Raw genomic sequence first — 26,770 nt, forward strand, 5'->3', positions numbered from 1 at the left:
TCCCATAGGAAGCCTGGTGTGGGCTTTATCCCAGGAGCAATGTCCTGGCCTTGTGGGGGTCACCACTGCCCTGTCTGTCTCTCTGGGCCTTGGCAATCACTCCCAGCCATTTTCTGTTTGAGTTCAAGAGTAGGACTTCTGGGTTCTTGTCTGGCACAAATAGAATTGCTCCCATGTGACTTTATCAGGCTTCCTGATGTGTAACTAGGAGAGGGGCGGAGCTGATGTTTCTTCCACCTGAAATCTTTTTGTGTCCTATTCAGAGTTATCTCCAGGCTTCTCTTCCCAGTTCCTGGTTCTAGCCTGATCTCTGGCATTCCTTTTTGAGGTTAATGACTTAAGGAAATCCCATCCAGTTCTACATCTTAAAGGTTCCACACAATTCCATTGCCATGGGGACCAGGTTCTCAACACATAACCATTCTGGGAGACACACCTGAACTACATTCACACTGTAGTGGGTGGAATCCTTGCTGAAGACATGCATTTGAGGAACTCGTATTTAATTGCTAGAATAGAGAATAATTTTTTCTGTAGTTTACATAGACTATTATATTCACAGTTTTCTAGCAAATGAAGAGGAGGCAAACATCTTTCTTTGTTGGCTGTGTGTCTCTCTGGACCAAGAAGCTGAGAGAACAACAAAAGGACGGCAGGCTTCTTTGGCTTGTTGTTTCAGAGGACTCAGCCATGGTCTGTTGGCGCCATGAAGTTGGGCAGAACATCATGAAAGGAAGTTATGCACCTCATGGCAGACAGAAAGTGGAAGAAAGGAAGGGACCAGGGAGCAGGGACCAAGTGTAACCTTCAAAGCTCACCCTCAGTAGCCTACTTCCTCTGGGTAGTTGTGACCTCTTCAAAGTTTCCACCTCTTCCCCGAAGAGTACCACCAGGTAGGAACAAGCATTCAGCCCCTGAGTCTGAGGGATCCATTTCACAGTCAAGCTATGACAATATCAAAGAAGTAAGGAAGTAGAAGAAGAGTAGGATGGGAGGAAGAAGAAGAGAAGGAAAAAGAGAATAGGAACTAAAGAAATAGGAAAGAAAGAGGAGGAGAAGAGAAAGGGAAGATGGAGAAAAAAATGGCTCTGAATATGAGAGCCTCTTCATTTACATGCAGAGATGATTGTGAGATGAACTGACAGGCAAATATCCCATGTTACAGACCACTCCACTAAGGACCGATGAGTGAAAGAACTCACTGAAGGTCTTTATGAAGTGACACAGCTGGAACCCAGATATACAGTGGCCAATGCCAAAATTCATATTCTTGCCATTGAACACTAGTCAGTGAAAGCAGACACTGAAAGGGACGCTTGAAGCACTGTGGATGAGATAGTGGGAGAAATACAAAGGACGGGGAACAATGCTCGACAAGAAATGGACTCATTACCTTACTCATCTTTACAATAAAATGAAAACTTACCCCAAATAAAACTACATGGAAGCATTCTAACTGGGTCTAGGTTATGGTTTTAACTTCTAAACTCCACCAATTTGCTCATATTCCAATTTAATCATCAGTCCTTTCACAATAATCCTGAATCTCTTGCATAAGCAGACATTTTGTGACTTATAATCAATACTTCATGTAATAGTTCTGCCATGTTACCGAATATTGTCACCAGCCCCCTTTCATTATAGGCAAATCATGAGTCGGCTTATTGAAGGTATACACTTTAATTTCAAACTCAAGACTATTACTATTCAAAGGAGGAGTTTCCACAATAAAGTGGTAATAATAATAGTTAATTCTGTGCTTGCTCCATAAATAACATATGCTTATTCTTCACACTGAAAAATGTGGGCCTAATGGGTCACAGAGCCATGGCAATGCGGCCTGTGATTTCAGATCAGGGGAGGAACTTCTGGGTTATCTTCAAAGCCTGGATGTTCCTCACTAGGTGTAGTTTTGGGTTCCGATCTCAACCTTCTGGGTGCATGCTGATTTTCTTGAACTATGGTAGTTATATCAGGGCATGAATGCTTGCTTGGATCAACTTCTAGTTTCTCAGTTTGCTTGCTTCTACAACAGAAAAAGTGAAAATTAACTTTGCATCCTTTAAAAACATAGTTTCAAATAGGATCAACTCATTTATTCAGCAAGCATTAGAAAGTGCTACCCATATGGCACGGAGATTTAAAAAAAAAACAACAACAACAAAAAACAAGAAATTGACTCCAGCTTCAAGTAATGCAGAACACTGTCTGTAGAAACAAGATTTTGTACAGATAAATAAAGTGTTAAAAAGTTCTGCAGAGCTGCGTTAATAATGCACAGACAGTCGGAAGAGAGGTCACCTGGAGGCTCTGCTTACCTCAGAATTTTTTTTAATAATTGAAACGATACATCAGGGAAAGTCACACAGCCAAGATCAATAACAGATTAACTCCAGGCAAGTGTTACTCCTAACCAGGCTAAATGGTTTGCTAGAGGCACTTAGGCCAGAAGTTCAGGCATACAGAAAAGCTCAGCCCCCCATCTCCCTCCCATAAGTACCTGTTCCTATTGCCTTTGCTCACTTCTTTCAGGAGTACCCAGAACTGATCAGAACCACGAAGAACCTGTTTTAGCCAATGGCTCCCAATGACATGGTCTTAGATAAAACTGTGGATGACACACATCCCTAGGTTATTGTCCTGCAACTTCTATTCAGTACCTTTGGAGCTTGGCCAAGTGATCTGTACATTTATAAAGACCCCTCTCAGTGACTTTGGTACTCAGTCAAATTGTTTTAGAATCACTGCCTACTCATTCAACAGATTCAGGTTAGTGTCACTATATTCTAGGTGCTATGCTAGTCACTCTGTTCACGCACAGACAAAGCTCCGTGTAATGTCTCACAGGGCAGTGCAGAACTCATTATAGCATTGGGTAATTGCCACATTATTAGTCTATTTTTCTATAATACTAAGACCTTTTAGGCAAATACTTTGTTTTTTTTTTTTTTCATCTTGTATGTATTGTGGAAAGATAATGAAATTACATAAAAAGTTATCTCAGACATAAAAAAGTCACAACCCATCTCATGTGGAACTCCAATTGATGTTCTCTGATGCACCCAGTAGGTGCTTTCTGTTGGGGAGATGAGATTCAGTTCCCTTGTGACAGTGTAAACTCTCTATTGTTCTTGTAACCCTGGTCATCACTTCTGCACTCTGCTCTTGGTGGCACTTCAGATTTTAGTTTCCTTCAAGATTTTGATTAATACACATGGACTTGTTAAAGAAAAATATACAACTTACACAGACTAAAAAATAGTGAATTCTGAAGACCCAGCTTGCATGTTATAAATTCTCCAAAAAGAAGGTAGAGTGGCTGGTCCTTCTCTGGAGGGGTGGAAAAGTTAGGATCTGAAGGTGGGATGGAAATGCTTAAGGATGCAGTTGAGTGGCAAAGAAGAAACTAGGGCTCAGATAAATGCCTGCTGCAGATACAGAACCTGACTCTTCCATAGTGTGGTACATAGTGAGTCCTCTATACTGTGGTATTTAATGAATCCTCTGCCTTTAAACGAACAGAGATTTCAAGCCTCAGCTACAGTACTGCTCATCCTCTGGATTCACAGTAGACAGGAGCTATCACAAGGTTAGTGGCTGAACACAGCAAACCAGAGCTTGTTACCATTAGGAAGGTCTGAAAGTCAGGGTCTCTGATGATCAATAGTTCCAACATTGATATCAGACTCTCCATAAATAATGAGGGAGAACAATGTGTAAAACAATACAGCTTATACTTTCCTTCTGGGTGTGCAGAACTTGTATCCATGAGAGGCAGAGGGTGCCTGCCAGCCTCCAGTGAAAATCTTAGCCCAAACTTCTATCAAAGCTTCTCAGATGTGCCAACAAAACGGGCTAAAGGAGGAATTTGGTGTGTCCTGTGTCACTCCACAGGGAAAGAACTCTTATAAACTTACACCTGGCTTTCTCTAGACTTTGCCTTTTGCCAAGGCTGCTTTGTGCTCTTTTCGTGGAAATAAACATTAGTCATGAGTAGGATTATATGCTAGATCCTGAGTACTAATGAGTCATTAAACCTGGTGTCCTGTTGGGGACTCACACAGTGTTTCCTGGGTTGTGCCCTGTGCAGAGGCCTTTACTTTCATCATCAAATTCTCTGACAATCCCATCATCCCCTCCTTCTGACCCAGAGGGAGGGAGGATGACTGTCAGCCCCAACCACATAGCAAAACAATGTCTCAGGTATCAGCACTGCTCAGCCTGTTCCTCAGAAAGAAGCCAGGCACCATGGGCAGCAGACAGTGACCATAAACAAGTTCTCTCAATCAGCACTAATGAGGAAAGCAATTGTGTCATAACCACAGTAGGTGGCTATCATTTTACTTGCTTCCTGTGATCAGGAAGCAAAATCGGTTACTGGAAGGCAGAGGGCAGTAGTGTATCTAGGTTATGGCACAAAATCCTGGCTCTCATCAAGCCGCTAAGTATCCCCAAAGACACATCTGTAAAGTAGGGATGACAATAAACAGAGCTGCTGTCAACTAGGGAATCAGACACAGGGTCAGGACACAGAGCAGTGAAGAAGCTCAGCAGACTTCCAGCAAGAGTGGGGGGAGTGGTCGTCAGTGGAACACAGTCCATCGGTGCAGCATGATTTTTCTGTGCACATCTTCCAAGTGCCTAGTGCTGGGTTCAGTGCTAGACATTCATTTAAGGGAAAGGCATAGATTTTACCCATAACCAAAGAACACTCAGCTTTTCCGCTCTGCAGACGGGATGAGCAGATGCTGCGGAAGCATTGTGTCCAGGGCAAAGTGATGCATGTAGGGGAGGAATCATGCAGGAAGGGGTCTGGGAACCTGGCACTGAGAAAGGAGTGGAAGTTGCTAGCTCTGGAGGTGGAAGGATTTTCAGAAGAACAGTTCAGACAAGTAGTAAGGAGTCATTTGTACTGTCCCCTCTGAGTGGAACATAGTCAGAGAATGAGGCTGCAAGGCTGGCAGAGTAGGACGGGGATTCCTATCCAGCCCAGTCACCTTGAGGTGAGGCCTTGGTAGCTGAGGGCAGGATGGATGCTCCAAGTGCCCACATAGAGGAAGTGCCTGCAGAAGAACCTGCACTTCAGACAAGGAGAGTCTTTCTGTATACGGCAAGCGCTACTTCCCCACATCTTGGGAACTGGAGCACCTCACTGTATCATGTTTTTCTTTTCTCTAGGGATGCCCAGGCACTAGGGAGTGTGTTTTGTTTTAGGAATGTTAGAGCCAGTGATTTGTTTCCAAAGGACAGGAATGATATTAAATCATTACTTTTATTTGAGTGTTAGGTAAATTTAGTTAGAAAATAGAACGGTGACATTGTTCCTTGTTAGCACCCTGCTAATTCAAGTTTCAGTTCCCTTCGATTGTTTTTGGTTGCAAGTGAAACTAATTACTTTCTCTTTTCCTAGCTGACCACAAGTCATTTATCTATTCATTCAACAGGTGCTTATGATGTACCCAGGTTTGTGCAGGTTCTGGAGATGGAAAATGAAAGGAGAAAATCACAAAAGTCTCTACCTCCCAGGAAACTCATGCTGAATGACAAAGACATGACCATCACCAACGAAAGGAGACTTTATAATCACAGTAATTGCTGCTTTTATGGCTGTATGATGTGTGTTCAAATGAGGTAATTTCCCTGGTCCACTGATACAACGTCTCTGATCAGCTGAAAGAGGCAATCATGAGAGTTCTCCATCCTTGTCCACGTTTACACCATCAGTGAGCCCCATCTGCCCTATACTCATCCCTGGGGTGACCTGGGGTGACTGGGAGAGAAGGTCAGGAGTTAGAGGGGAGATGGAGCTGAGGGTCAGGCTCAGGACGGATTGAGCAAAGATATATCGCTCAATGTATGGCACTTTTAATATCTTTTGAAATTTTTTTATTGGGTATAATTCAAGAATTCAAGTATAAGAAAAACACCCAGATCATATGGTTGTGACTTATATGATCCAAGCATCATGGGATGAAAAAGAGACTGTCTAAGCACTCTAGGACCCATATACCCCATTGTGTCCCTTCCAGTGACCACGCTCCTACTAGGTGCCAACTGTAGATGGGAAAGCCGCAGGCCCTGGAGCAGTGTCCACCTGCTCGGTAGACCCCATCTTCTGTTCTATGACTGGGTGTTGGCAGATAACCTGGATCTCAGGGAAAGTGGGATTCCAGCACTAGAATAGATCTCAAGTAACCTCAACCATCTCCTACACTAGGACAAGTAGATGCATTTCTTTCAACAAAGAGGTGAGATGGCTACCTCCTGTGGATGCACAACTGATAGGACGTCAGGTCAACCTAGGAGTCTGTGGGCAGATGAACGATGAAGGAAAATGCCACTTGTGCACACAATGGCCCATTACTCAGCCCTAAAACGAATTGAATAAAATCCTGACACTTGGAGCCAAGTGGATGGAACTGAAAGCCACCGTGTAAAGTAAAACAAATCAGAAATCATGTCCCCAAAAGAAATACCGAATGCTCTCTCTCTTCTGTGGAAGCAAAAAAATAGTTGATCTGAATATAAAATAGTACTTACTGGAGACTGGGGAAGGAAAGGGGAAGCTTGAAGTCCAGTAGTGTAATACAGTTAGAGAGCAGGAATGCGTGCTGGTGCGCCACAGCTCAGCAATGATGGTTTACAACAACCTATTGCATACTTTATGAAGAGCTAGAAGGGAAGAGCTCACAGGATCCAATGATAAAGAAAGGAGAAGGATCTGGAATGCTGCCTTCTCTGATTTGCTCAGTATAGAGTACATACACAAACTGATCATGCCTTAGTGCACACACAGAAATCACCACAACTTAGTGGCTTAGAAAAATGCACATTATCTCATAGTTCTGTATGTTAGACATCTACCATGGGCCTCTCCAGGCTAATACCACATTAGGGTGCCTGTGTCCTTCTGGAGTTTTCCCCAGAGGCTACCTACATTCCTTGGCATATGATCCCTTCCATCATTCTGAGCTTAGCTCTTCTGCTTTCTTCTTTCTTGATTACTCTGAGACCCTTTCCCTATTGTAAAGTCATTTGGCATTACCTATAGGCAGACTCCCTGGCTACTGAAGGCTACTATTCACAGGCTCTGGGGACCAGGCCAGGGAAAACTGGTATATGCCTTTTCATAAGTCAGTCAGTGACATTAAAAGGAACAAAGCCAAGCAGACCACAGAGATGCTATCCTGATGCCTTGACTCTCAAGCTTCTGAGCCAAACACAGGACCTCTAATCTCCACTGATTTGTCAAATGGGGTAATTCAACACCCCAAGTTTAAAGTTGATCTGTAGTCGTTGTAGACACATTCAACCTAAACAATATGAGTCAGGTACAAATATTGAAACACAAGACATAGAAGTTCTCCTGCCTGAGGGCCAGAATCCTACTGCCTGGAGTTAATCTTTACACAATTAGATACAACCTAGACCAGTTGTGATTAAATTATTCTAACTATAGCTATCGTGTTGGAGAGTTCCTTAATTGTGTTAATACTAATAACATAATAACAATGATCACTGACACAAATATTTCCTAATACAAATATAGGCAGTTGGATTTTCAAGGACAGTGTTAACAGTCGCTGTTAAATAAAACTCTGATTTTAAAATCTATTATTTTCTTTTTTAAAAAGGGACATTATCCATGCCTTAATTAACTAGATATCTAAATCCTTCTATCATAATTATGCTGTCCTTGCTTTTGAGGAAAAGCAGCCTCTCTGCCTTGGAAGAATCTTATCTCTGGAGCTGTAATCTGGGTTTTGTAACACACAATGATCACAGCAAGCACACAGCTTTCTGTAGCTCACCTGCTCCAGATTGTGTGGAGAATGGACTCCTGAAACACCGATGGAATTAGCATCTTAGCCTAGGGACTGGAGGACCACACTAATTTCCAGAATAAATAGAAGGGCTTGTCTGCCCTCTGCTTCCTGCTCAGTGTCACAGGGCATCAGGACAGATACCCATCTCTAGTTCTGCCCTCCACCTGTCTGTCCTGTCAGAACCAGAACCTCTGGAGTCTAGTAAGAACAACCAGAAGACAAAATGAATACATCTAAATCACTGAGATCCTGAGATGTAAAACACATCAACATTTCTTTATGTCGATGAACATAAAGGATGACCCTTTCCTGATAAAATGATAAGCTAGCATAGCCAGCAAAGACTCTCCCAGCATTTACTGAAAACCTAAAGCCTTGGCAGATCTGATAATACACCAAGGAGGAACAAGGTTAGAATTCAGTGAAAGTGAGGACTAAGAGTGTGAGGCAGAACTCTTGGGCCCCCTGAGCCCTGGCATTTGCCAGCCCTTGGTGTCATGCTTTGGTTTGAAGACCCCATGGAATCTGAGGAAGAGGATGGCCACCACTTCCTTTTGCATGTCAGGAGCGGCAGGGCACTGTTTCTACACCAAGGGTACTGTGCCCCCAATTTCTCTGTGTGAAGAATGAGTGAGGAGCTGAGTGTGTTGGAAACATGCCTGGAATCCCAGCACTCACAAGGGTTTGAGACTGTCTCAGATCCAAACAAATGAAAACAAAAATGATGAATGAAGAACAAACGCGCTCTGCTCACCCCCTCAGGGGACTTGGAGCGAAGCTGCCTTCATGGGGCAGAGCAGAGCCTTGACAGCTGGTGACAGGATGTCCTTGGGTGCGTTAGCTCCATGTAGGATGCTGCCTTGGGACACAAAGCCAGGGCAGGATGCTTTCTGAGGTCCTTCAGCTGTAGTCCCTGTGGACTTTGAAGGACGAGCTCTCAATGAATTCTTTTCCTCTCTTGTTCCCTTCTGCCATTTTGAAAGTAAAAACATTTCATTTAACTTGTCTGGGTACACGTTCTTTCCTTCTGGGCCCAGATATGTTGCTAACTCTTGCACACTGAACTTCCTTCATAGTCCACTGCCTTGGAGAGCAGTGTGGGGCTCTAAGGTCTGTGAAGTAGGTACTTGGCCAGGGAGCAAAAACATGTGCTTCAAGGTAGACTCCTCAGAACACTGTCAGTCTGGATGTGATCCACCTACATTCAAGAGTGAGAGCAAACCGGAGAACTGTCCTGCACAGACCAGCTCAAGATAAAACAACAACAACAACAAAATAGTGAAGGAAATTTTAAAACAAAGCACTTTGTACAAGAACCAGAAGAACATTTAAAACTACCATCAGCTATCACAATAGGAAAGCATGTACTGTAAACCACACTTACTGTGCTTCAACTGTGTTAGACCTGATGATGAAACCCTTCTGTCTGGAATTGGCACTGAGACAAAGTAGCCTACGGCCATGATGCACTATTGTACTGAAACCTACCTCTGTGTGGTAAGGCAGAAAGAGGAAACCAGGGATAAGGATTGGGAAGAAGGAAAGTAAGCATTCTTTATAGAAAGAAATAAAAGAGCCCTCAGATTAAAAACAAAAGAACAAAAAAACAAGAGACAGCTTGTGAGTCTCCTAGGTACACAATCAATTATACAATGGATTACATGGTGGTGATGTGTTACTCAGCACTGTGACCCAAATGAATGTCAGTGAACCACACACTTTCAAGGGGTCAGAATGGTCACTTTGTAGTATTTTGCCATGATAACAAAGGAAATGCAAATCTACGTGTTAGCAAAAGACAATGAATAATATAAAATATAATTATAATAGTATCAAAAATATCACACACTTAAAATTAATAGACCCTGAGTAAACGTATACATATTCTATAATACGTATAACCTAAAGCATTTCATAACCACTGAGTATGCATTGCAGAAAACACTTAAAGGAATATTTTGGTTTTCATATTTAGGTAAGATCCTTCAGGAATTTAGTTTCATTCAAGGAATCACATCTTGTTTTTGTCCAAGAGGGCTATGGACTGTTTAAGATTTGTTGGGTGGGAAGAAAAAGTTTTAGATGGCTAATAATTCAAAATGCATTGCATCTATGAGTAATGATGGCAAAACAAAACCCACTGAACTCTGAAATAAGAGGGTCGTGTGGAGATGGGGAAAGTGAGGGTAGGTGAGGGGTCAATCTGCATGTGTCAAGGTGAAATTCCCTTTAAGGATTAAAATACGCTTGACAACAATGAGTGACAGGGATGTAAAATGGTCCAGGAGGTGGGCAGTAGTGAGAGGGAGAGGGTGAACAGAGAGGCGGAAGGAGGGTGAGTGGTGCACACACTGCAGATATGTGAAGATGGAGATGGCTGAGACTGGCTTAGGAAGTGGGGAATGATGATGAGGTAGATGGTGGACAGGTAAGTCTGACCAAGGCACATCATATGCATGTATGGGCATGCCAGAAGGAAACCCCATTCTACAACTAATGTATGTTAACAAAAATATGGTAGAAAGAAAGCGGAACACAGAGATCATCTACTATTTCTGCATCTGGACCTGTCTGACCCTTTATGTCTAATTGTATTTGTTTTATGAAATTACATACACTAACATTTAATGAACCTAATATTAGCAATCATATCTTCTTGATGGGTTATTCACATTATTTATTTGCAGTGAACCCATTTATCTCTTCAACTAATTTTGGGTCATCACTGTCATATGAGTATACTGACTCCAGCTTCCTTTCAGATTCCATTTGCTTGAAGCATCATCTTCTATCCCTCTACTCTGAGGCTATGTGTGAAAATGAGTTTCTAGTTTATTGAATCTAGTCATCCAGTCTGTGTCTTTTATTTGTATAGTAAAGATCATTTATATCTAGAGTAATTATTAAAATGTATTTAGCAAAATGTGTGCAGCAATTTCTCCCTTCTTTATCTTAAGAGGTTTTTATGGTTTAATGGGTTAATGCCAGATTCTTTCCTAATTCTTATGCTTATTCTTCTAGTGAGATTTATTCTTTCCTAAGATCTTGTGGTTGTGCATATCTTTCTTCCTCTTCTGTGCATGCACAGATGCAGTATTTTAATCAGATTAAATGTGAAAGACAAAAACCACAAAGCCATACAGCATAAGGGACTACTTTATAACCTCAAACTCAGATTGGGTTCCTAACATTAACTATCAAAGTATTGCCATTTCGATTAGTTAAACATTAAGATCTTCTCTTCCTTAAGAGACACTGTGATAGGAATGAGAGGTGAGCCCAAACTTTCATATTCCTGGTTCCACTTCAACTTTATGACCTGGGAGGATTGTTATCTTATTGAATCTCAGTCATTTAGAAACAATGGTACTGACTTTAAATTGCTATTTTGATGATTACTTATAATTGATGGTGTCATAGACTCAACAAATGCCATCATTTTTCATAAGTTGTGCATCTTATTTCAAACTACAATGTAATGGGCCCCCAAGAGTTCACCAGATGTTGTCCACCAGTCACAACAGATAAAACCCTGCTCCGGGTGAATATCCTTACATTCACTCTGTTTCCACAATTTAAGAAACAGACCACTCTAGTGAAGAGAGGTATGAGGCCCTTTTCCTCATTCTAGAGTAGTACTAGTATCTGTGGTCCTTCTGCTTTACAAGGCAACAGGCCCCCCCAATCCCAAACCCATGTTTAAAGTTGATGGTCAGTTACTTTTCCAATAGGGATGCTTCCCAAAGGTATTGGCCCTCTCAGGACATAATGAGCACTAGGAAGTTTCTCAGTGATTCTGGGCCATCTCAAACAACGTGCACACGGACATTCAATGTGTGGCAATGAGAATGAAAAAGAAAGGCTCTGCAAAAATACTAATAAAAAGAATTGCGCTAAGATGTCTTGTATCTTCAAGCATAATCACAGTAATGACAGTTTTCATGGAGTCTGAAAACCAGTTCCAAACTGTGAGCAGTTATTTGACTTTACATCCACACAATTCCCCACAAATGAGTCAGGTTCTTCACATGGGGTGAGGATGCTGGGAGTTAATTATGACTGCGACTGTTCCCTGATATCATGAACCTGCTATCAGTAATGGAAATCACGAACGTGAGAAATATCAATGGATTTCATGGTTCAAAACAGCAACTCAGTTTTCAGTAGGAATTTAATTCCCTATCTGTTGTTCAAAAAATCCCACGGTTTAAAAATCTCTACAAAACTTAAAACAGTTGCCTTTGAATACAGAAATACCCCAGTGCCTTATTATGCAATATATATATATATAAGTGTTTATATATATATATATATATATATATATATATATATATATATATATATATATATCTTGTGCAGGTATTTTTATAGGTGATAATTCTAGTGTATACACTTGTATCACAAAGATAGCTTGCCTCAGTCCAAAGAAGACTGCACCATCTGGATGGTGAGAGTCTGGAAATTATAAGAAATAGAAAGACGGTTGAAGAAAATGAGATCTCTTGGTAGAGAAGAAATAAGAAACACAAAGACTGGGGCTGCTATGTTTCGGGGAGTCTGGTTGTGGTCTGGAGTGTTCCAGAAGCCAGAACAAGGGTCGCATGAATCAGAGAGAGGCAGAGAAAAGTTTCTGACATGGGGAAATACCAAGAAGGGGTGCATATTCTCTTGGGCATGGGGAGGGGAGGCTAGGAAGTGAAGGTGAGGAGGTTTTCAGGAGGACAGTGAGGGGGCTTTTATGCCTATGGATCTGTGAGTTGAGGCATCGAGGCTGCCTATGGATCCCTAGAGGAAGGTGTGTGAGTGAAGGGTGAGCAGGCACCAGCAGCATTGTCTCAGCAGGCCACGGCTACATGGCCTTCACATCGTAGTTTTAGACCTTCAGGCCTAGACATTTTTCCCTCTGTCAGGCTCCTCTCTGTAGAGTGAGGATGGAAAGCAGAGGATGGAAGGTGCTGCTGGGGGAAACAGCACACACAGCAGTGCCTGACACAACAGTGTGTACTATATGCCATCATTGCTGCCGATATTGTCAGCCTTACGGTTAATTTCAGAAAAAATATGGAACCTGTATTTGCACAGATTAGTGTTTTAGGGATCAAGAGTCTTAAGGATTTAGGAACAAGTATGAATACATTAGGGTATGGTTGGTTTTAAATTTTAAATAGTCCATCGTTTTGGAAACTGCATTCTGGCTAACAAAGGACAATGAAGAGAACGTGTCATGAAGCTGAGGGCAGCCGGGAGAGGCGGTACCTTCTGTGTGTTTGCTCTCTGCTGCTGTCCAGTGGGGTTTTCGCAGACCTGGAGGCTCCTCCACCACCTGTGATCACTTCTCCCACCTAAAATCAAAAATGCATACCAATATAACACATGTCAGTATTGTATATGCTATGCATATATCACACATAGAGATTCATCTATGTGACATACGTATACATGGTCATATATGTACTGATAATGTACACCTATATAATATGCGATGACATTCATGTATCTACCACATACATGCATCTGTCATACACCTGTGTCTGTCATCTATGTGTATGATATGCATATCATATCACTTTAACTGGATACACAATACAGAGATGCTTCTATCACACACTCTATCTGTTCACCACAGACTTGCAAAGCCACAAGCTCTGCAAAGACTGCCACACCCAAACCAAAGGGTTTGGTGAAGTACTTATTGAACAAGTACCATCTGAGCACCAACGCGTGAGAAGCGCTGCCATGGAGAGGGCTACGGACGCGATGAGGATGCTGCCGTGTTGGGATCCATAGGCCTGTGCTGCCACGGAGGAGGCCTGGGCCTGCGGCCTTGCTCAGGCATCTTCCTCTGTGAGCTGATGAAGGACTCAAGTAGTGGAGGGTCTATTCTTGGTCAGAAAACTTGGATCATTCTCCTTCTTTTATATTAAGTAAGTCCAATGCTGACTGATGCCATCCAACAAGCAAACTGTAAGCATTATTCAAACTCAGCCCATGAGCTCAGTGAGCATCAGAATGTGAAGGGATGAAAGAATCTACTAGTTACTCCTCACTGGGCCCTAACTATGGGCTAGGCCTATATCTATCTACACCACATGTAGTATGTGTTTCATGAGCCATGCTTCATCACTTCCTCTGAGGCAGGGCTGCTCACGAGCACACAAAGAATTTTAGTTAAGGTTATTTAATTTTTATTAGCATATATTAATTACATCAAGGCTGAGGTGGTTATTGGAAAGCATTTTAGAAGAGAACCTATCTGTATTACAGAAACATATGAGTAGCCAGGATTATAGGCATGAGCCATCAGTGTCTGGCCATATACACATATATAAATATGCATTTCTATATATGTGTATAAAAAATTAATGTATTAGTTACTTTAAATGGGGCCGGTGTTATTTAAAATATCAGTTCACTGGGGAAAAATTTGGGGTCTCAAGTACACGTTTTTATGTTGCTTCACATGGTAAACCTAACAAGAATGGGAGCAAGTGCAAAATTAGAGTCTTCAAACACCCCACTTCTAACGCTGTTATTTGTCACATAATAAGTGTAGACAAAGATTCTCTGTGTTTATGGAAATGCAAATAGAATTACAAATTTGGAGCTTTTCTTCACAAGGAATTTGCTGTGCTCCAGAATCTAAATGTGTTCCTTATTTTTAAGAGATATTTTCAGCACGTTTAATTTCAAAGATCCCTTTTAACTTTAAAAGTTACAGAGAACTAAGGAATTAACAGTGAGAAAAATGTGAACACTGATATTCACATTAACATGTAAATTCTTCTTACCACCAACGTTTATAAGAACCAAGGTAAAACTCTTTTGAAAAGACCTAATTTTCCTGAGCAAAGAATTGCAGGCTCTGAGCCGCAGGATTCCATTTCCCACTATCCTGCAGTCTCGGGCTGCTCTTCCCACAGGCAGCCATGCTCCGGAGCTTCTACATCATCTTACTCATTTCTTTAAGTGTGTTTAAAGATGACTGAAGGAAAAGTAGTGAAGGCCAAAATATGTTCAATAAATTAGATGTGGTACTGCTGGTTTCCCTAATCTGCAGGGAGAAATGCAATCAACTACTTGAAAATTCAATTATGGGACAAGAACAAAGGTGCGAATTCTTATTTTAATGATGTTACATTATTTTTCACTCTCAGAATCATATTATTGGAGGTTGGGAGTGAATGTGGAGGTAGTGCGAGGGTTCACTGATCTATGGAACTTGAAAGTACTTGTAAAAAAAACTGTTATTGTGACCCCAGTTAGAATGGCTATAATCAAGAACTCTAATAACAACAGATGCTGGAGGGGATGTGGACAGAAGGGAACCTTACTGCATTGTTGGTGGGAGTATAAACTTGTTCAACCACTTTGGAAAGCAGTACACATAGAGCTCCCCTATGACCCAGCAATCCCACTTTTGGGCATTTACCCTAATGTTTATAAACAAGACCACACTACAGCTACCAGCACGACTATGTTTATTGCAGCATTATTCACCATAGCTAAGATATGGAACCAGCCCAGATGCCCCTCAGTAGATGAATGGATCAAGAAAATGTGGTATATATATACAATGGAATTCTATGCCTCCATCAGAAAGAATGACATTGCCCCATTTGTTAGGAAATGGAAAGACTTGGAAAAATTATATTAAGTGGTAAGCCAGGCCCAAAGAAACATAGGTCCCATGGTTTCCTTTATTTGCAATAACTAGTATATGTCTGAGTCAAGCAGAAAAGGTCAGATAAGTTGATGTTATGGAAATGAACCCTAAGATATGTATTCAAATGTTTTTTTTTTCTTTCATGAGATTGTTTCTAACACATTTATAAGATGATTTCTTTGTTGCTTTGTATGTCCCTCCGCCACGGTATAACCCCTGCTTTCACTATATTTGATGTTGTTATAATTTGTGGAGGGGAAGGGAAAAAACAAATCATTTAAGTAGGGATACAGGTGGACCCATTGCAACAATGAGACGTACAAGTCGTTATGTCGAAAACCAACTTTACAACTTTGATGGGGGGATGGGTGGGGGAGGTTGGGATGGGAAGGGGAAACAAAGGAGGAGGCTACAATGCTTGTTAAGAAATGTACTCATTATCTTGCCCATGTAATTGTAACCCCTCTGTACAGTATTTTCACAATAATAAAAAAAAGAAAACTGTTTTTGTGAAGCTGATGTGCAGAGGGGTTTCAGTTATGTAAGTCAGGTAATGAGTACATTTCTTTTTGAATAGTGTCACTCCTTTCCCTTGCTTTCTCCCAGTTTTTCTCTCTTATCCCCCTACAAATTTTATAGTTCATTTTCAACAGTGTCTAGTATCACTGCTGCATTTGTTCACCCTTTGTCCCACCATTACCCTCCCCCAACAGATAAACTTATATACAAGACAAAGGGTACAGAAATCAAATACAGCAACAAAGCAGAAAAGAAAGCAAGCAAAAAAAACAGAATGCCAAAAATCCTCCTTTCCATTTTTTGCAGTTCATTTTGATAAATATCATTTTATATGATCATATACACATAACTATTGAGCCTTTTGTGGTCTTCTTCTAAGAATATCCTCCTTTGGTCTCACTGTGTGAATGTCTAAAATCCTGTATAATTTATCATGTCCATTGGCTTTTTTGTGTTTTTTATCATCCATTGTGTTTACTTGTGGATTTATAGGCACATTCTAAACAGAAATTATGCAACCTATGTTTCTTTGATTCTGGCTTACTTTGCTTAATATAATTTTTCTAAGTCTTTCCATTTCCTTACAAACGGTGCATTATCATTTTCTTGATCCACTCATCCACGGAGGGAAATCTGAATGGATTCCTTATCTTGGCTATGGTAAACAATATTGCAGTGAATATGGTTGTGCTTGTAGATTTAGTGTGGCCTTGTTTATGTTCTATTGCATAAATGCCCAGGAGTGGAATTTCTGGGTCCTAGGGAAGCTCTATGTTTAGTCTTTTGAGGAACCTCCATACTGTTTTACAGAGAGGTTGAAAGTATTCTTTAAGGCTTCTCTAATAGCTGATTTGCCTACCTTTGGCCATTATCCTTGGCAAACATCTCATTATCTCCTGGTTAGTAACCTGCACTCAGATGATCTATATTTACTTTAATAAAATATACATGGTTGCTTTACCAACTTATTCATACTAAGAAATGCAGACTCTGTGAGCTAAGTAGCAGATGCAAGGAAGAGGCTTAGCTTTTAATCCTTATTTTTTTAGGAGAAACTGCCAATGTGGAACTATATTAGACATTGATTTCATATGGCTCATCTAAAGAGTTACTTGTATGAATTTAAGAAAGAATCATTTCATTCTAGGTGAGGACTTGTAACGTGTAAGGGAAAAGAATGAATGGGAAAGGGAAGTGAAATATAATCAATGATATTTACTGAGAAAGAAAATAAAAACACAATCAACTTTAATCTATTACCTGTAGAGCTAGCCCAGATTTTAAAGTGACAATATTATTAAAATCACAGTAAATCTCTCTTAGAGATTTCCCTCTCTCAGATATTTTCAATAATTACCTGCGCTAAATCTGTACAATGAGGCATGTATTGTGCATCTAACGTGTCAAGCAGGAGACTAAGTGCAAGATACAGAATGATAGATTAAAAACTATCCCTGATCATCTACTGAAGGGCATCTGGGTTGGTTCCATATCTTAGCTATGGTAAATAATGCTGCAATAAACATAGTTGTACTGGTAGCTTTAGTGTGGTCTTGTTTGTAAACATTTGGGTAAATGCCCAAAAGTGGGATTGCTGGGTCATAGGGGAGCTCTATGTGAAGTCTTTTGAGGAACCTCCATACTTCTTTCCAAAGTGGTTGAACAAGTTTACATTCCCACCAACAATGAAGTAAGGTTCCCTTCTGTCCACATCCCCTCCAGCATCTGTTGTTGTTAGAGTTCTTGATTTTTGCCATTCTAACTGGAGTGAGGTGGTATCTCAATGTTGCTTTGATTTGCATTTCTTTTATGGCTAGGGATGTTGAGCATTTCTTCATGTGTCTATTGGCCATCCTTCTTTCTTCTTCAGAGAAGTTTCTCTTTAAGTCTTTAGCCCACTTATTTATTGGGCAGTTGTTTCTTTGAGGATTTGTTGTTGGGGAATTTAATTTTTTGAGTTCCAAGTATATTTTAGATATGAGACCCTTGTCCGTTGTATGGCTAGTAAAGATCTTCTCCCAATCTGTGGGCTTTCTATTGATCTTGCTAGCTATGTCGTTTGCCATGCAGAAGCTCTGCAACTTTATGCAATCCCATTTGTCCAACCTTTCTTTGATTTGTTGTGTTTCCGGGTCTCTATTCAGAAAATTTCGGCCTGGGACAAGGAGACCTAGGGTTTCTCCTATTCCATCCTGTAATATTTTCAGAGTGTCTGCTTTGACTTCGAGGTCTTTGATCCATTTGGAGTTGATTCTGGTGCAGGGTGATGGATCAAGAAAATGTGGTATATATACACAATGGAATTCTATGCCTCCATCAGAAAGAATGACATTGCCCCATTTGTTAGGAAATGGAAAAACTTGGAAAAAATTATATTAAGTGAAGTAAGCCAGGCACAAAGAAACACAGGTCCCATGGTTTCCCTTATTTGCAATATCTAGTATATGTATGAGTCAAGCGGAAAAAGTCAGATAATGTGATGTTAGGAAAATGAATCCTTAGATAGGTATTTTAATGTTTTTTTTCTTTCATGCATGTGTTTCTAACGCATTTTTAACTTTATTTCTTTGTTGCTTTGTATGTCCCTCCCCCACAGTATAACCCCCGCTTTCAATATATTTGATGTCAGTATAACTTATGGAGGAGATGGGGAAAAACAAGTCATTTAAGGATTCAGGTGGACCTGCTGCAACAATGAGAAGTACAAATTGCCATGTCAAAAAGGAGCTTTACAATGTCGGTAGGGGGGGGAGTGGGGGGGGGGGGAGGATTGGGGGGGAGGGGGGAGGCTGCGAAGGGAGGTGAAGGGTAAACAAAGGAGGAGGCTGCAATGCTTGGTAAGAAATGTATGCATTATCTTGCCCATGTAATTGTAACCCCTCTGTACAGTATGTTCACAAATAAAATAAAATTAAAAAAAAAACTATCCCTGATCATCTCATATAAATTATTAAATTCTTGGAAGGATGCATAATTGAGATTACAGGCCCAGAGTTCTAAGGACAAAGCCAGAGCCGCTAATGGGTAGGATGGACACCAAGATCAAAGAAAACTTAGTGGAGAATATGAGATTTTCTAAGAATTTTAATAAACAAGTAAGGACTCCCCCAGAAGGTAGAGGTCATGAAGGGGTCAAGAAAATTTTAGGAAGAGAAAACAGCATGTCTCAAAATATGAGGGTAAATGAACACATCAGCCAATATGGAGTATTAGACAGCAGGTAATGAGAAAATAAGGTTGAAGAACTAAGCAGCAAGCTATCATGTCAAGGAGAATTTGTTTAAACATACTTGAAATTTTCATCTGAGGTCATGGGACTTCCTTAAGGCTTTCTTTCCCTGGTGACATATTTGCTAACCCTACATCTAATTTGTGATAGTAATAAGGGTATTAAGTCCAGTGGGGTCATAGCTCTCCGAAAATGTTCTTTGCTCATGAAGTAACACTATACTGATGTTCTTTATTTTATTATGGTCAAATTTCTGCTCCCACCCAACCCTTTATAAAGACACAAATGACTTACAGTCATGCTTGAGCAACTGACTACATGCTTATTATGGCGGCAAATAAAACAAAACGACGCAGAGATTTTAGTTGCAGCCTGTTGCATAAGACAGAGTTTAATGAATCAAATCAGAAGCTGCCAAAAAAAGGAAAGTTCTCGAAAGGGAAAAAATGTGAAGCCTCAACAACATATAATCAATAATGTCTAGGGTAGGGTAAAAAAATGTTAGATGTGAAGAAGCAGGAAAATGTTTGATGTTGCAGTTAAGAGAAACAAACAGATCACATGATGATTTGGATGTTGCAGTTAGAGGATGAACAACAAGATACTTGATAGAAAAATATATAGTTTCTTAAAAACAAATTCTAGCTGGGTGTCTGTGGCTCATGCCTATAATCCTAGCTACTTAGGAGGCTGAGATCTGAGAAAGTCATCCTGAGAAGGAAAGTGCGTGAGACTTTTATCTCCAATTAACCACCAGAAAACTGGAAGTGGTGCTGTGGCTCAAGTGGAAGAGTGCTAGCCTTGAGCTGAAGAGCTGAGGGACAGCGCCCAGGTCCCGAGTTCAAGCCCCATGACTGACCAAAAAAAAATCTATAATGAATATAAAGATACAATATCCTGAAATACATGAATTTACTGAATAGAACAAAGGTAGAACAGAGAAGAGGAGAAAACAAAGCATTTACATATTGGAATCAGGCACCCTTAATCTGAATAACAGAAGTGTTTCTTATGAATGTGTAAAGCATCAACTTCAATCTTAAGTTAGGGGGCCTATAATTGTTAAACCTGGAATTCTTCAGGTGATTCTCAAATTCAGTGGGTAGAGCAAATGGCTAGCTATATTCTTTTTTTGGGGGGGGGTCCGGTCGTGGGCCTGAACTCTGAGCCTGGGTGCTGCCCCTCAACTCTTCAGCTCAGGCTAGCGCTCTACCACTTGAGCCACAGCGCCACTTCGGCTTTTTCTTTTGCTTATGGGTGCTGAGGAATCGAACCCAGGGCCTCAAGCATGCAAGGCAAGCGCTTTACCACTGAGCTACCTTCCCAGCGCCAACTAGCTATATTCTTAAGAAGGAAAGAAAGATCAGGCAAGAGGAACACTTAAAGAAATAAGAAATTCCCCAAACTTATTTAAATGTGTATGAATACTGATTATATCTATATAATATATCTAATATATTAATCATACATATGATTAAATCATACATAATCATAGTTATATATATGAGTTTTATATTTGTATATAAAATCATACAGGTAAAGAAAAGATAAAGACAAATTCTTGAAAGGAGCCAGAGAAAAATGACACATTTACTGTAGGAGACAAAGAGCAGTAATAAGTTGACTTATCTTTAAAAAACAAAACTGTCAAAGCAAAACGTTAAATAATTGTAAAAGAAAACTTGTGCAAAAAACCTACCAAGACATTTCTAAAAGAAAGGTTCCTTCAGAAGAAGGGAAATTCCATACGAGCTATGTTGAAAGCATTGATAGTGCATTTGATCTGCTGCTAGAAACAACTGAGCCAAAGATAAATAAATAGATAAATAAATAAAGCAAGGACTGTAATGAATGAATGAAAAAATTAAAAGAGGTAGCTCTATGACCATCAGATTTCCTCTGGAGAGACTTTACAAAAGCAGATAAATAGATAATGAATAATAAGTAAATGCATTAAAGCTTAAAAAGCAAGAAATAAGTCTATTCATAAAGTGATTGTTTAAAATGAGCCAATTCTAAACAACATATGAAAAAAATTACTATTTCTAGCAAGTGAAATTACTACTTTTAAGCCAGACTTAGTAGCTCATGCCTGTAATCTAGCTACTAAGGAGGCTGAGATCTGAGAATCCCAGTTAAAAGCCATCCTGGGCAGTAAAGTCGGTGAGACTCTTATCTCCAATAAACCACTAGAGAACTGGAAGTGGCTCTGTGGCTCAGTGGTAGAGCACTAGCCTTGAGCTGAAGAGCTCAGGGACAGCACCCAGGCCCAGAGTTCAAGCCCCATAACCAAGAACAACTAAAAAAAGAAGTCATCTCAGGCAAACAAAACTGGAAGACTCTTAACTTCAATTAACCCAGAACTAGAGGTATAGCTCAGGTAATAGAGCATCTGCGGATGAGTGAAAAGCCCCGAGTTTAAGATCCAGTATTGGAACAAAACAAAACAATCACCACTTCTAGTAAGCTGAATATACAAAATCACTCTTATTCCTATATTCTAGTAACATGTTACTGCAAAAATAAAATGTATAAAACAATTTTATCTAGAATGATGACAAAAACTCAGAAAATAAAAATATTAAAATTTCAGCAATACCTGTGCATGACTTTTCACTTGAAACTATACACCTACTGCTCAGAGACAAATTTTAAAACACTTAAAGGAGAGAAAGTCCATGGCCACAGGCTGTCAAACTTAATAATGTGAAGAGTCGTTTCCTTCCAGACTGATCCCAGTTATCACGCCAAGAAAGTTTTACGATGGAATTTGATTTGTGGTTCATATATATATCATATACATATACATATACATATGATATATATATCACATATATATCATATATATATGAAAATAGAAAGAATAACCGAAATGATCATCTAAATAACCCCAAAGGTGGAGGAATTGCAAACTTTCAGTTCCATCATGAATCTACAAAGTCAACATAGTATGTATTGACAGAAGGAAAAACAGATAAATCAATGGTCCTAACTAAAAGCCTAAGAATAGACCTTTTCTTACAAGGCCATTCGTTTTTGTACAAAAATGCCAAAGCAATCCAATGAAGAAAGTGAAATCTTTTGCTGGAACTGTACATCCACATGGAAAATTTTTCACTCCATATAGAGAAATCAATTTGACATGAATCGCATACCAAAAAATTAAAAAGTGCTAAAAAGGTAGAACTCCTACAAGAAAATGAGGGAGACTATATCTGAAACTAAAGATTTCATAAACAGGAATCACCAAAACATTTTGAAATATAATCGCACAAGAACTAATCAAAGCTACAATCAAATTTAATGCAATATATAGGGATTAATCAAAGCTAAAAGCTTCTGCTTATTATCCAGTAAGACAATGATAACAGATGACTATCTGGGAGAAAAATGCGGAGAGAACATTCAAGGCATGGTAATGTATGGGTAATTAGTCCAGGATATTGTTCTTCAACTAATATTTGGCTAGATGGCAGATACTATTCTAGTCATTGAATGAATTAAAGTCCCTACTTTCATAAAACTTAATTTACATAGGAAAAGATAAGCCACAAAATTAAACAAATAGGGCTATTTTATAAAATAACAAGCATTGTAATTAAAATAAACCAGGCAATATGAGCGAGAAAGATGACTGCATTACCTGTGTTAGTCATCTTTCCCTCATTGTGACAAAATACCAGAGATAAGCAATGGATAGGAAAGTGAAGGTTTACTTTGGGTGACCCGTTCAGAGGCTTCAGTCCATGATCACTCGGTCATATTGTTTTGGAACTGTGTGGCACAGGATGTCAGGGCAAGAGCAGGTAGCATGAAAGGTCTGTGGTTCTGGATGCTAGCCAGAAAGCAAAGGCAGGAAGAGGAGGGGCTGGGGTTCTAAATATCCCCTAGTACCCCAATATACTTACTTCCTTTCAGTAGGCCCTGCTCCCTAAAGCTTCTACTGTCATTGTTTGTACTTCCCTGACAAGGGACTGAGAGTTCAGTACCTTGGCCTTTGGGGTCATGTCAACTGCTTGTCCAAGAGACACATGTCATATTTCTTTTTGTTCCACAGTAATTCACACAGAGCTTTATCTCTATTCATCTTAGTTGAATTTATCAAATATTTTAATTGGTTAATTATTTATTAATTGCCTCAAGTTTTTGAGAATTAGGTAGAAAGTAATCTATTCTGAAATACTTCTATGTGAGGTGATCCAAACATGCTAATAGCTTATCCCATGTTAATAGTTTCTACATCATTTATTTTTTGGCTGCATCATCCATTCCCCCACTATGTGTAGGTTTACATATTTAATATCTTCATGCATACCTTCCATGTCATTTCTCTAAACAACTTTCAGAATTTCTATGTCCTTTAGACATGAATGTGCCCTAACAAAAGGCAATGATGATAGGAGCTGAGCAGCTGCATTAAGATTGTATTAAGAATGTCCTTCTGCCAACTGTGGAAGAATTTGTTCAATTGCAAATTGTTCGTCCTATTACATATTTCTGGCGTTTATATTAACTTCCCCTAATCACAATGTTTAACATTTAAGTATGCAAAGTTCTGACTCCTAGAAAGAAATATTAGTTATATAAAACCATAGAATTAACAAGATTTACTATTATTCCTTGGCATTAAATTTATATGTGTGTGCATAGATATATATTTATAATCTTCCTCTAAATATATATATATATATATATATATATATATATATATAGTTGCTTTGATTCTAGACTTCATTATTTCTTACCATTGTTCTAAAAACTTTATTAAGAAAAGTACATACTTCATCAAGCTTGTTGGAAGCAACTTTAAAAAGAAAAAGATCTTTTTTCTGTTTTAACAAACTCATTAATCCACAATATTAGAAAACATGTAAGTTACAACTGGCACATTATTTGACAGTTATTGAATTTATTTAAAAACACCTTAGAAGTAGAGTCCATTTCAGTAATGGAGAGTTGCAGCAAAACATGTAAATTTGAGGAAAAGTGATCAGAAAAATACAAAGCATAAGGATGCAGCTTTGATTTCAAACCTACTCAAGTTGTTTCAGAAAAAACTCAGTGTTTACTGTGAGTTATGTATATGAGTGGTTACTCATATAAAGTCAATACTGATATATATGTTACAGTTGTATAGCTTTGGAAAAAGAATAGATCAGATCTATCAACTGGTTCCTCCAAAATTCTTTCACCTTGTGACATGTAATCTCCCTGACAGGAGGGAGCTACACTGGAAGATAAACTGTTGCTGCCAATTGAAAAGAATTATTGCTAAGTTATGCAAACACTAGTCATGAAGGTGATGATTGAAAATAAGAGAAAATGTCTTTCACAATCCTATCAGAGATTGTCTCCAAGGAAAATAACTCCCATTTACCTTCAAAAGACTATAATTATTCTTGTCATTCACTCATTCAACAAATATTCATGGAGGGACCTGTTATGAGAGAGGCAGTTCCCTAGGTCCTAAGGGCTTAGCACTGAGTAAAACTCACAAAAACTCTAAACATCTCCCACTAGGTCTGAACCCCCAACACCTAAGGAATGGGGATTCCTACAATAAGCTTTTGGGATGCTCATTCAAAACTAGACATGGTGAGGCAGATCAGAGGGAGTCAATCCTCCCTAGGACATATGGTTTTGGAGTTCAATGTAGTTAAATATGTCTAAGGATGTTAATTTCCTAGATGTAGATTATCAGCACCATTTAACACTTTTCTATTCTCGTAAGTGAATCTGTCGTGAATGGGCCATTCAGTCTTTGCGTGACGGCTGACAGACCCATCCGTTATGCCTGGCAGTTCAAACTGAACTGTGAGCTGACAACCAAGCAATCTCTTCTGTGGGCACCCTGAGGTCAGTCCAGCTGTGCCTGTACGCTCGCTCACAATCACACTGAGGAAATTCCATTCCAGCAGCAAGAACTATGACAACCACAACTGCAGCTGAAGTCCCATCTCTTGCTTCAGGGAGCCTGTTCCGGTCGCAACCACTGCAGGCAACTTATACCAACCGCCCTGCAAGATGACATTCCAGGCTTCTCCCTGTCAGCTGTTTTTATTCAGGAGGAGAGAAGGGGCACACCCTAAGTGACTCAGCAAGTTGCTGTGACTGGTACAGGCAAGGCTTGTGATTGGCTCCTAAGCAAGAGACGTGATTGTTGGAAGTGAGAACTGTGAACCTGTCAGGCTGTGATGGGTGAGATGACAATCTGAGCACAAGCGTGCCTGCGCCTTTCTAGCTGTATAAGCAGGCGATTTCTCAGCCAAGTAGGGTTTGTCCTGGAAGCTTCTCTTGTGGACAAACATTTCCCCCCACCCCAATGACAACATGAATACCCCAATTACAACATTATTTTAAATAAGATTTCTCCCGAATGGTCTTTTATCGCCTACTTGTGGTATGAGCTGGTAGCACAAACTGCAGAAGAGCTTCTTAACCCCAGATCCAACCACCAGAAGCAAAAGGCGTCTAAAGTTTCAGAGTGGTAGGAACGAAACTAAAGAAATGAGACGGTGGGAAGTGGGAAAGTTCAAAGAACTACAGGTGAAAGCTGCAAGCCCTGGTCACTGGAAGAATTCCCTAGAGCCACCAAGGATTAAGAGCCTGCTGGTAGCGGAAGCGCACAATGATCGGCTCCTGACCTCAGCACAAAGAGCTTTAAAAGCTGGGAGCAATAATCCACTATTAAGAGTTACACATACCGGATTCCAAACATCTAGAGCTATAGGCCTCTGAAATTTAAAGCCAAGATCCATAAACCTCTAATTCTCAGAAACTAGTGCCATAATCCCATGGATTTGTAAACCTAACCTGTGATACTGGCATTCCAGAGTCCAGTCCAACACTGTTTCTGTTAGAATAGAAAGACTCAACCAAACATTCAGATCTGACACGTCTGAATGGCTGAGGGAAATGACTGTAAGGAGAGGGAGTGTTGATCTGAAGAGGCTCAGAGACAGGGATAGGTTAAGTCCACCTAATTGAATTGAGGCAGTCAATAAGCTAATTTGAGCAACACTGTCTGTGGGCCAATCTTGAGAAAAAGCTGTGAGACCTTTGTAAAAGAGAAGAAGAAGATGAGATAAGTAGGCAGAGCGCTGGAATCATTTCCATGAGCTCATCCACCAGTAAGAGAGTGATGAAATTCAGAGATATACACTCCGACACCACTCCTCGTTGCCCAGGCAACTGGACCTTTGAGAAAAGCCAAATGCAAATGCAGTCAATGAGTGGAGACTGAGCTGCCTCTAGAGCGTGACCTTGGGAAAAGATTGCAATGTGTTTGAAAGCCTTTTGTGCCGTCAAAACAATATTCTAAGGCTAATTTATTTTGTACAATCTGTAGCTTAGGACCCATGGCATGAAACTTCTACTGACATGGTGGCGTTCACTTTGGATAATTATGTGAGCAAATATCTAGGTTAACATTCAGGAATACTCTAGCCTCACAGCCTCTGAGAAATCCCTAGAAATTAGGGATAGAAAAGGTTCACGCCTGTAATCCTAGCTACTCAAGAGGATGAGAACTGA

General features: G+C 40.0%; 1 protein-coding gene across 1 annotated transcript in view; it reads right to left on the reverse strand.

Annotated features, from left to right (window-relative positions):
* Nucleotides 1-1,848: 1,848 nt before the first annotated feature.
* Dnaaf11 (dynein axonemal assembly factor 11) overlaps nt 1,849-26,770 on the reverse strand; it is a 77,510-nt gene continuing 52,588 nt past the window's right edge. The window contains exons 11-12 of the mRNA XM_042699971.1: nt 13,083-13,168; nt 1,849-2,026 (exon numbers count right to left, since the gene is read on the reverse strand). Of these exons, the coding sequence (XP_042555905.1) occupies nt 1,849-2,026; nt 13,083-13,168 (264 nt within the window). The remainder of the gene's footprint in view (nt 2,027-13,082; nt 13,169-26,770) is intronic.

The sequence above is a fragment of the Dipodomys spectabilis genome, unplaced genomic scaffold (assembly GCF_019054845.1).
Source record: "Dipodomys spectabilis isolate Male_0828 unplaced genomic scaffold, ASM1905484v1 ptg000264l, whole genome shotgun sequence".
NCBI classification, from domain to species: Eukaryota; Metazoa; Chordata; class Mammalia; order Rodentia; family Heteromyidae; genus Dipodomys; species Dipodomys spectabilis.